The 12094-nt window shown below is 41.6% G+C and overlaps 1 protein-coding gene across 2 annotated transcripts in view; it reads right to left on the bottom strand.

Annotated features, from left to right (window-relative positions):
- Positions 1-469: 469 nt before the first annotated feature.
- PEX1 (peroxisomal biogenesis factor 1) overlaps positions 470-12094 on the bottom strand; it is a 32024-nt gene continuing 20399 nt past the window's right edge. For both annotated transcript variants that reach the window (XM_020785231.3, XM_020785232.3), the window contains 9 exons: positions 12041-12094; positions 10772-10836; positions 10416-10558; positions 10128-10231; positions 9513-9689; positions 7567-7797; positions 6019-6216; positions 3696-3826; positions 470-767 (listed from right to left, as the gene is read on the bottom strand). The exon at positions 12041-12094 is cut by the window's right edge and continues 81 nt beyond it. In XM_020785231.3, coding sequence (XP_020640890.3) covers positions 686-767; positions 3696-3826; positions 6019-6216; positions 7567-7797; positions 9513-9689; positions 10128-10231; positions 10416-10558; positions 10772-10836; positions 12041-12094 — 1185 coding nt within the window. In that variant the 3' untranslated portion in view covers positions 470-685. The remainder of the gene's footprint in view (positions 768-3695; positions 3827-6018; positions 6217-7566; positions 7798-9512; positions 9690-10127; positions 10232-10415; positions 10559-10771; positions 10837-12040) is intronic.

Raw genomic sequence — 12094 nt, forward strand, 5'->3', positions numbered from 1 at the left:
TTCCAGCCTCATGATTTTTAAATTTCAGTAGTCTTTCAGGCCAAGGTGCTTCACAGGAGAATTAGCTATTGTAAGACTGGGATTCCAAGTTGGTGTAGTGGACAGAATGATGGAGTAGGACTCTGGAGAACAGGGTTCGAATCCTCACTTGGCCACGGAAACTCACTGAGGGAGCGAATCTGGTAAAACAACTCCTTAAACTATCTCACTTATGTTGAAAGTCCTGTTAGGGTTGTTATAAGTAAGTTTTGACTTCATGGCACAGAACACAGAAGACTGAATAGTTCCTCAAGCAGGTTTTTGATCACTGTTTCAAAGGAAAGTAGACTATTTATATGAAAAAAAGAGGCAGTTCTTAGACCACATGATTTTTCCACTGAAAAGAGAAGAAGAGGTCTAAATCTAAAGCTGCACATTTCTGTTTTTCATCCATTGTGGTGGGAATGTAAATTAAAACGCAAGATAGGCATTAGTATTTCAAACATTTTAATATTGGTTTTCAGGAAAACATAATTTAAAAACAAAAACAATATAAAATAATTTTTATGTATTAATTTCAAAGTAATCTATTATGTTATCTTAGCATTAACATATGGAAAGGTATATATTTTCATATGAATTAGCAATGTAAACAATCTGCTGTGAAAATTACTCAGTGACATAATCACTGCAACATCACCATCAGTTAAGCTAATGTCACTTTTTGTCCTGGTTTGAAAGCTGTTCCGCTGGGCCCTCTCCTCTTTGGATTTTTAAAATTATCATAGCTGAAAGAAGGAAGGATAGCAGAACATTACCATCAGAAATATGCTTTCTAGGAAGAACATTCAAGGATGTATAAGCAAACAAAACTACCAATGAAATCAGAAATGTTATGTGACATACATTAATGGGCTTGTTTGGCATACACATCTGAAAGTATCAGTATTTGTTTCTTAAACTTTAAATACTTCAATGGCCTGTTCCATTCAAAAAAAAAAATTCACTGTTTTAAATAAAATACTGTAAGAATTTTGGAAATCACACTGACACCTTGAAGGGAGAAGCTGAACAGCTAGCTACCACCATGAGTGTACCTACAAATTTTGCTTGGAAGGGAACACAAAAGGTTTTAGAGATTATGTCTGAAAATACGTTCAATAGATACCTCCTATACTGTAGTATTTACCCTGATTTTACCATGCACTAGTTGTGATAACTTGTCAGGATCAAAACAGATTTTCTAAAACTTACTACAGTAACACATATTCCACTGAATTCAGTATTGTCTTGATTTTAACACTTGTAAGCAGAGAGAAAAGGGCAGTGAAGGTGTGCGGTTGACCAGGACCCTGTCCCTTAGGCTGGTACAAACTGCTAGTAGTTCATCCGCTTCAAGAACCCTAGCAAAAGCAATTTCCACCTGCAGCTCCCCAATAAATTTGGGAGCCGGCCAAGGCACCAGTGGAGTGATAGGGGATGCCAAGGAGGAGGCCATGGGTTGCAGGAGGACTATTTAAGGAGGAGCTGGGCACTGAGGAAGAGGACAACCTCTGGGCAGATGTAGTGGATTGGGAGGTCTGCCAAGCAGAGACCGAGCGAGACCAGGGGGCAACAACAGAGATGGAAGATGGTTCGGAGGCATGATCCATGAACCTCCTTGTACCATCATGGAAGTGGCACAAGTTCACCGGGACCAAATGAGGCACCGTGAGCCTGTTGAGGCCAGCATCAGCATAGATGCAATGAAGGAGGGTGTGTGACAAACTCCACTGGCCTAGATTCTGCATGAGTTGCCAGGGCCAGACTCACTGGAACATGGGAGTCCTCCCACCAGCCTCCCGCCTTTAGCCCCAGATCGCCCACTAGCCAGGTCCACCTCAACCTGGAAAGGGTTGACAGTACAGCCGTAGCCGCCTTTGGACACACCCCTCTTTGGGCACACTTTTATGCCCCTTGCTGGTGAGAAAGCAGAGACTCCCCGCATGCAGGGACCGGTGTCAGTGTCCATTCAGCTTCCTGCTGTGGAACACCAGGCCTTGCTCACTTCTGAGATGTGCTAGAGTTGGGAGAGGAGAGGAGAGGTTTCTACCCTCTTACCCCAACTAACCCATAAGGCAGCCAAAAAACAAAGACTCTTAATTAATAGTAGTGTTCTGTCAGCATATAGATTAGCTGGGTCTGTTGACTACAGAATCATAGAATAATTGAGTCGAAAGGGGCTTATAAGGATATCACGTTCAACCCTCTGCTATGACTGTAGATGTTTGGATTAAGTGCAATAAATAGTTGTGTTGAGCACAAAACATTGTGTTGTGATAGAGGGGACTATGGGGGCCACTCACAGAAAGGCATCATTATAGTCAATCTGTAAGGCAACAACACTAGACAGCAGTCTGATTGCAACTACAGAGCATAACTGTACATGCAAGGTAGCAGTGATAGAAAAGCAGAGCATTAGACAATACAGTGGTGCCTCGCTTGACGATTACCTCGTTAGACGAGGAAATCGCTTGATGATGTGATTTTGGCCTTTTTTCGTTTCACGACGATCGGTTCCCTGATTCAGGAACCGATTTTTCGCTTAACGCTGATCAAAAACAGCTAATCGTTGGGTTTCAAAATGACCACCCGCTGTGCAAAATGGCTCCCTGCTGTGCTTTAGGATGGATTCCTCACAATACAGGAACCAGAAAATGATCGCCCTATGGAGGATCTTCGCTGGACGCTGAGGTATTTCGCCCATTGGAACGCATTGGACCGGTTTTCAATGCATTTCAATGGGCTTTTTCGTTTCGCTTGACGAGGATTTCATTTAACAGCGATTTGAATGGAACGAATTATCCTCGTCAAGCAAGGCTCCATTGTACAATCAGTGAACATGAATTAATAGATTGTGACATCTATTGTATAATGGTGCGCACAGAACCTTAAGCTGGATATGGGCTCACACAGCTCCCCTAATGTTGGAAATGCCTGCATGATAGCTCATTACATTCACAAATTCTGCCAACGGAATACTGGCTGTTTTAGGCTTTGGTTGTGCAGCCTGGAGGAGTGAACAAAGATGGACTACTTCCTCGTACACTTCCGTTGTATTTAAGGAGTTTAAACATCGGCCAAAATCTTGTTTGTGCAGATGAAACAAAGTTACACTTATGTAATTTTGCCAGGCATATGCCCCTGGAAATTACACAATTAAATTGTGCAGTTAGTCAAACACTTCATGCTGTGACCACTGCACAATGCACCTGCAGAAGTACTTTGTGGACAACACTTCTGTCTTGGTGCTGTTGCAACTGCTATTGATGTAAAGTTGAGTTATGCCCATGTAACTGCACAACAAGATACTGGTCATTACAATAGGAGTTTAGAATATCTACATTACCAATAAAAATCCCTACTGTTCCAGAAGGTTCATGGCCGAATTTAAAAGCAAAATAAACACGCTGGGCTGTATTCAGGGCTGGATACCTGCTGGTAGAATAATGGAATCCAACATGTTGAGGGGGAATGTAATACCACATTCCCCTGCAGTTTTAGGAACCACTCAAAATCATGCTGTGGAAGACCAGAAAATCCCCAGGAGCCAGTTTTTGGGCAGCTTCTACAACTACAGAGGGAGGAGACTGGAGGGAAGTTATATGACATATATCAGCATGAATTTGATCTTGGATTTAGCACCTTGCTTAGTTTCTTTTACAAAATATACTTACAGTTCAGCATAATTATTCCAGTCATCCGGACTAATAGATGGTTTTGTTTTTCTAAAAGCAGTCATAAGATGAGTCTGAGTAATGTTTAAAGTTCTCTTAGTTAGCGCTGAAGAGCTAGGACTGAGATCTTCCTGAAAAACAATCAGATGAAGCAAAAGCACTGTAAAGTAATTAATTTTAAGCATATTTAAACAAATTGTACTACAAAAGACAAGTTTCTTCCCCAATGTTGCTTGAGGATCAGTTCAGAAGTCATGCAAAATCAGAGTCTTCTTCAGAAATGTGACTATGATGTGTTCCAGATGCACAAGCAAACCATGATTTGTAATGCAATTCTCGCTACCAGGCTCTCCTAAAAATTCCTGAGATACTACCCCACAAGGTAGAGCTCTGTGTTGATAAAGTAACACAATATCTACTGCCTTAGATGAAAACTCCAAGAGAGCAATGCAGACATGCAATCTTTGGCGCACTGACAGCAGCCCAATTAAATTTTGTTGCACTTTGATTTGTTTACATTTTGATATTTGTACATTCCCCTCAAGTGTGTTCATCAGGTAGGCAATATATAAAAATTTTAAAAGTATGGCATTCCCTCCCTCCTGGTTCAATATTCTGCTTTCACCATCATCTATTACGTGAAATTGATGTAAGTTGCCTCTTTATACTCATTGTTCTTAGCTTTAAATATTATCCTTTAATTATGTTAACCACCGTCATGTACTCATTGTTTTAAACTTTAAGTACATTCTTTCAATGTTGTAAGCTGCCTTGGGTCCTTTTCGGGGAGAAAGGTGGGGCAAAAACATTTTAAATAAATAAATAATAAATTGTGAAAATAAGTATACAGCATCTTCTAATTTACAAGAATAGCTGGGCCATTTTTTCATTATCCCATACCATCCATGTAAAAGAAGAAAGTAAATTAGCCTATCAGCGTCACAAGAAAAAACAAGAGAGAAAGAGAGAGAGAGAGAGAGAGAGAGAGAGAGAGAGAAGACAGAGAGAAAGAAGAGAGAGAGAGACTGTGCACATTTAAGCAAAGATGGAGGTGAAACTAACTACACTATGTTTTGTGGGCTGGAGATGGTGACAAGTCACAGCTAGACCTGAACACAACTACTACTGGCTATTTGTTAGAACAGTGGTCCCCCACCTTTTGGGGGCCATGCACTGGCTGGGGGAGCGAGCTCCATGCGCGGGGGGATGTCACGCTCGTGCAATGGGTGTGTCGTGAGCATAATATACCCCCCACAGGTGCAACACCTTCCATGGGCAAGGCACGCCCACCACACGTGCATGGGGGGGGAGGAGATCCATATCTGCGGCCCAGTTCCGCCAAGCCCATGGACCAACACCGGACCGCGGACCAGGGGGTTGACAACCCCTGTGTTAGAATACTGTCCTTGACAAATTTCTCTCTCACAAGCGTGATTCATGAACTAAAGGGAACTAACAGCAAGTGATTTCATATCCTTCAGTTACTATACTGAAAAGCAACTTAGCAGCTGGGATGGTCAGGGAAGCAAATGGTAGAGCAAGGTAATAAAACTAAAGCTGTAGATGGACTATAGCCTAGAGGCAAGCATTTTTATCATGGTTTGTCAATATGACCAAAAGACAATACCAAGCCACAACTCAAAGAAGCCACAAACTACTAGTATGGATTTCACAGAAGACCATACAGTGGTGCCCCGCATAGCGACGATAATCCGTTCCGGAAAAATCGTCGTTATGTGGAATTGTCGCTATACGGAACAAAAAAGCCCATAGGAATGCATTAAAACACATTTAATGCGTTCCTATGGGCTTAAAACTCACCGTTATGCGAAAATCCTCCATACGGCCACCATTTTCGCTGCCCGGTAAGTGAGGAATGGGTGCGAAAACACAGTGGGCGGCCATTTTTTTACCTGGCGGCCATTTTGGAACCGCCAATCAGCTGTTTAAAAAACATCGCTATGCGGAAATTGGTAAGTGAAACAGCTTACTGATCATCGCAAAGTGATTTTTGCCATCTAAATCATCGCAATGCGATCGCAAAAACGATCGCAAAAAACCACGTCGCTATGCGGATTCGTCGTTAAACGGGGCGCCCGTTGTGCGGGGCACCACTGTAGTTAATCTTTCTAAACTATGATTTGATGTGATACTTGAATTAACCCAGATATTGCCTGAGTTTTCAATATCGGGGGGGGGGAATAAATAGGCTGTGGTTTTTACTACCTTACTGCAGTAGTCACTGTCATTCCTAATGCTCCAGAAAATGTCCAAGGAGCAACTGTACAAAAGGGAAATTAACATAAACAAACTTCTTCCATACCCCATTTTTGCTCCTGTAGTTGGCCTTGATAGCATTTATTTCTGCCCTGAGTTGCTCTATCTGTTCTTGGTTAAGTTCATGGTAGCCTTCTTGTAAGGTTGTTCTTAACACTGGGGGTTGAGTAGATACTAAATCTTTGAGGGAGATGCTGGTTAAATCATGACTTATGGAGTTTGGTCCTGAGAAACATTGAGAACTCTGTAGAGACAAAAGGAGAAAACATATAACAGTAAGATTCAAAATAGTAGTTTTATAATTACAGATAAGGTAAAGCTAAAGGTTCCCCTTGACATTTAGTCCAGTCGTGTCTGACTCTAGGGGGGGTGCTCATCCCCATTTCCAAGCCGTAGAGCCAGCGTTTGTCCGAAGACAGTTTCCATGGTCACATGGGTAGTGCGACTTAGACACAGAATGATGTTACCTTCCCACTGTGGCGGTACCTATTTATCTACTTGCATTTACATGCTTTCGAACTGCTAGGTTGGCAGGAGCTGGGACAGGCGACGGGAACTCACTCCGTTGTGTGGATTCAATCTTATGACTGCTGGTCTTCCGACCTTGCAGCACAGAGGCTTCTGCGGTTTAACCTGCAGCGCCACCATGACCCACATAATTACAGATATTAACACTCTAATAACAGACTTAATGGTTGTGAGCATACATATTTTGAAACCTGATTTGTTGAACAAGATGGACTTTTTGAATTCTGTCAGTCAGGAAAGCCATTTGTAAAACTGAGATGTTTAATGATAAAATTGCTTCTTTCCATTCCCCTCCTCCAATAATTTGCATTTACAGGGGCTTCTGCCTTGATCTGTTCTGGAGGATGGGACAGGAAGGGAGCAAGAAAAAAAAGAGAGAAAAAGAAAAACCAGAATTTACTCAACTGGTCACTGCTTTCCTGACACCTACAATGCCCTGCTGCTGCTTTGTGTCAAAGAAGATGGAGTACAGCACATAGTCTCACAATGACCAGTTTACGATATGGCGTTTGATCCACTTGAACAAAATGAAGGTTCATCATAGTATCTTACAGTTAACTTCTATATCTTATTGTTTCTCTCTTCTTTTTCAGCCACTTACCAATACCATCTTCTTTCTAGACACAAAAACTACCTAAAAGAAAAAATGATATCCCCAAATCCCAAGTGAATCTTGTGTACGGAGTGGTTTTATTCTAGCCAGTAGTGTTAGGCTTTTCCTGAACAAAATCCTCAAGAGCTTTCTTTCTGAAAACTGAAAGCATTTAGGGCAAAAAAAATTTAAAGGTCTATTTTTCCCATTATAGTGCTTTTGTTTCTCTCCCCCTGGAAACTATGGGGCTAAAAACTTCCTCCTCCCCCCCACAAATCAAAACTGACCTAAGGAAGCAGTTTTAAGTGCCCTTCTTTTAATGCCACACACAAGGATTTGTTTCAGGAGATTTAAGTACATGTGATACATTACTTTGCTCAGGACAGAACATTAACTCAGAATTAATGGATGTGGGTATATACATTTCTTTTATTTGTTGGGAGAATGTCTATTATGAAAAAAGCAGCCAGTTACCATTTCTGAAACCGTTCCATTGCCAAGCTCGGATTCATAGGAGCTGCCAAAGTAAAGACGATAGATGTTGGACCTTGGATCTTCAGCAAGTGGCTCGCACATCTCAAGAGAAATTAAAGATGGGTCCGAGGGCCCTTCTCCTTCACCTGCAGAATCATCTGACCCACTGCTTTGGTTTAAGAAAACCATTGAGGACAGACTGAGATCGCTATCTGAGCTGGAACCTATATCCTGGGGAGAAATTAATAAAATTAGAATTTCCAAAATTATAAATCCTTTCTCCCTAAGAAAGCCCATTTTCATGATGCCAATAGGGAAGACGTTTGTGTCTGACCAAGTATTTGAACTGTCTTCACTGTGAGAAAGCATGACTTATATTTATTTGGTATGATGATACCTGTAACTGGGTAGGTGGGGCTTGTCAGCCATGGAAGGCAGCCCATCTAGGAGAAGGAAAACTCCAATTTCAAACCTCCACTGTCTTGTGGCTATAACCACTCATGGAAAAGGCTTCAGGAGTTAATGTTGAGGCAAAATCTGGAGCCGGAGTCCCGGAGGCAGTTTGTGTCATTCTGCCAACTCCTGCGACATTGCTGTAACCAGTTGTATTGGCTCTTGCCTTTCCACTGGACTATTTTAGTGATGTGGAGAGGGGGGATTTGCTGCTTGGGTAACAGCCTATCCTCCATATTATTCTACCCAGGCTTCATGCTCTGGAGAGGATACTCATACAGAGTGCGTTATCATGGTCTTTCGAGACTGAAGGGTGCCTAAGAAGATACCTGTATTTGTGTACTTCCCTCATATGATTAACTGACAGAGAAATCCTATGCTAACATCATGTCAGGACCAGAACTATAATGCTACACGAGTCAAACAACCACCATATCCAGTGTGTGCCAAACCCAGGAAGGAAGAGAAAAACCTCACAGGCTAGAATACATACAAACAATAGATGCACCCAGAGGGCCACCTGTCAGGGATTGCATGTTAACCCCACACAGGATAAGCAAATGGTTTCACAATGATGGGCAAATGCTTCAGGCACTTACTCTACACCTCACACACACAACATGTGGCAATTCTGTCAGTCCCAGGGCACAGCCAGTAACAACTAAACTACCTGCCTCCAGTAAAGCACACATAAAGGGAAGGAAAAAGGCAATGCCAAGAAAAACACTCATGTAATTCACTGGGTGGGAAACTATCAGAGAACAAATAGTTATCCTGAGATGAGGGTTAAAACCTCACACGGGGAAGGAAAGACTATTTTGCCAAGCAAATAAGTGGCTCATTGCATAGACAAGCTGGGAAACAGCTGGTGTGGATTTGGTTTCACCAGAGATGAGATGAGAGGCCCGTCTGCATACTGGCAAAACCACCACCCCTATACCATGACAGAGGCAAAAGAGAAGGAGCTCCTGAACCCTCAAATCCATGGTGGAAACACTACAGAGCTGTTCCTGAACCACTTGATTACTACAACAGTCAGCACATTTTCTTACAGTGTCCAGTCAGCACTGTTTGTGATGTATCTTTTGTTCTGCCAGCAGGCCAGACTGCCCTTCAGCCAGGGTACTCTTACTGTAAGATTATACCATAACTGGCAGAAAAATATTTGACTGAGAAACAGAGGCAGTGAGGATTTGAAACTGAAGTGCCATTGTCAGTGTCACATGGGATATGCTGATCAGAGAAAAGTCACAAGTTCTTGGGCATGTTGGAAAATAGTCACAAGTCCTTGGGTCCTATCCTGCAACTATATGAAGTGACAGAGAAATCCAGGCAATGTTGCTTACTATTAAATTCAGAAATAGAAACGTGTTCCAGGTTCTCCCAAAATTAATAGGAGCACAGAGTCCTTCAGAGATATTTTCGTTATTAGACAGAGGATTTATGATCACTGATAAACTCTAAAGAAATTCTTGAAATGCTACTGTACTTACCTGTGGCAGGGATGATCCCAAGTTAGCATGTACTGCCTCTAACTGGGCATTGTACAGTAAAGCTTTAAGGTCTGCTCCTGTGAAATGTTCAGTTTTTTCTGCCACATGCTGAAAATCCACATCATGTGCCAGAGGAAGAGAATGACTTAGTGCTTTTAAAATTTCAAGTCGGGAGGCCTAAAAAAATAAAAATAAAAGTCACTCTATTACTAAAACACTGGTTTCTTGCCTGTACAGAGTACCTAACATTTTGTTCTCAGTCTGTCCTGTGATCCAAGGACATGAGTGAACCTAAAATAGCATATGTAAGGTCACACTGAAGTAAACAGTCTGTTTTCAGCAGGAAGAACACTGTCTTCAATTTTCAACTTTCAAGCATTTGCCATCAGCCACAAGCCCTTCCAAATTCACTCTTTAATCACATTTGGCAAGATTCTGAGGAAACCGAATCCTGAATTCACTACTACATGCTGCACGTCCCCCCTACTTTCTTATACTTGCAGAATACACACTGAACCCCTGCAGGCAACAGCATCAGAGTGCAGTTGAGGGTGGCTAGAGAGCAGTGCAAAAAGGAACCTTAATCTCAGCCCAAGCAATGTTTGGTTTCTTTACCTGATCAGGAGGTGGGCAGTACAGACATTTATCCAACCGACCAGGCCTCAACAGAGCAGGATCAATCAAATCAGGACGACTAGTGGCTGCTAGTACGTAAACTCCTGAGGAAAGGGGGAAATATCTGTTAATTTTAAAACTCATTGAAGCCAGAGTCCTGTTGGAACAGCATAAACCAGCATACACAGCCAGCATATGCCAAACAGGGTTGCATATTTACACAATTGCCCTTTTGTGTACAGTACGTATTTGAAAAAAAAAGGGTGGAAATAACATGAAAATCATTACCTTGTAAACCTTCTACTCCATCTAGCTGGGCCAGCAGTTGATTTACAACCCGGTCAGTCACACCGGTGTTATCGTGACCTCTCCGAGGAGCAAGAGAATCAAATTCATCAAAGAAAAGTATGCAAGGCTTGGCTGCCTGTGCTCTGCAATACAACACAATTAAGAATAAAGGAATGAATCATCCCTGTCAAGAGGGAACATGTGATATCACCATCTTTGCTATTTCACATCTCTCTGGCATATACCCACTCAAACTGTTTCTTCGTATTACTCTCTAGCAAATCCAGTAACTATTTTTAGTAGTGGGCTTGAAAACGGAATCTATCAATCAGCAATACCACAAATCCGGATCCAACCTGTTAAATACATCACGGACTGCTTGTTCACTTGCTCCAATGTATTTGCTGAGCAGTTCTGGCCCCTATAAAACACAACATTAAGCTCATTCTTAACAAAGCAAGCAACTTTATATTATCTGAATGTACAATATAAACATAACTACAATACTTGAAAGCAAGGTGAACTAAAATGCAAAGGATGGCAAACAAACCATTCTTTCTTTTTGTTATTGTGAATAACAAAATGTGAAATACGACCAATTATATGTTTTCCAAGTAACAAGGATTCTGTGTATCCTGAACATAAGACTGATCCAGGAATTTAAGTGTATAATCTGTTAGGGTCATGTTAATGCACCTTATTAATGAGTGCAAAAAGCAAGCATATAGGTGAAACATAATGCCTATTATGCTGTGTTCTAATAAATATCTGATAAAATTGATACTATTTTGTCCAAGAGATTAATTTGCTCACAATAAGTAGAAAGTTTCAAAACTCTGCACACACTAAACATGTACCCCAACACATTTCTCCATTAGCAAAACAACTTTTTTATCCATAAAAAAACTTCACTAAGTGGAAAACGAGCAATTTCTAAAAATACACCCTTTTCCCTTATTACCCTCCCACATTGTCCTAAAGTGCCCCAAAACTATGGAACAGGTTTTGAAAGAAGGGAAAAATCAGCAAAAACTGACTCTCTCCCTGCTTTCCTCTCATGGAAGAGTTCAATTAATCAAACAGCTTCCTGGATACAGTCCTGGGAACCGAAGCAAAGACATATCAAAACTTGTTTATGGCTGCCTTAAGACCTTTGTGTTGGCACTAGAGAAGGGCACAAACAGACAGTTTGTTGCCCAACAGGTGTTCTGCAGTTGAGTCCTGCCCCCATCAGCAGGTGCCTGCTCAAAGCCAAAGTCCCAGCTTCCCTGCCCGTCTCCTCTGGGCACTGCCTCCAAGTGGGTGCCTGGTGGAGAGGGAGGGGATCAGAACCACAGAACATCTGCCAGACTTACCACTGAACCAGCACAAACCACCAAACTGGCAGTTCATGCCCATCTCTAATTGGTACTATATAATTTTGCCTATGAGCTACTATCGCATTCAGAGATGTTTCTATGTCAGATTTATACATAAGCCACACAACCCCACCCAAAATTCAAGAAGCAGTTAAGCACAACAGCTTCTGAAAGAGAAACTATATTTTAATTTATTACTGGATGTTGGCCTATGCTACACATTTTAATAGTTTTAGGTACTTAAACTAGTTCAGACAAATGTGTTACCTTGATGCTGATAAAATTCATTCCACTCTCTCGAGCAACTATGCCTGCTAATAA

Source organism: Pogona vitticeps, chromosome 6 (genome assembly GCF_051106095.1).
Source record: "Pogona vitticeps strain Pit_001003342236 chromosome 6, PviZW2.1, whole genome shotgun sequence".
Classification (NCBI taxonomy): Eukaryota; Metazoa; Chordata; class Lepidosauria; order Squamata; family Agamidae; genus Pogona; species Pogona vitticeps.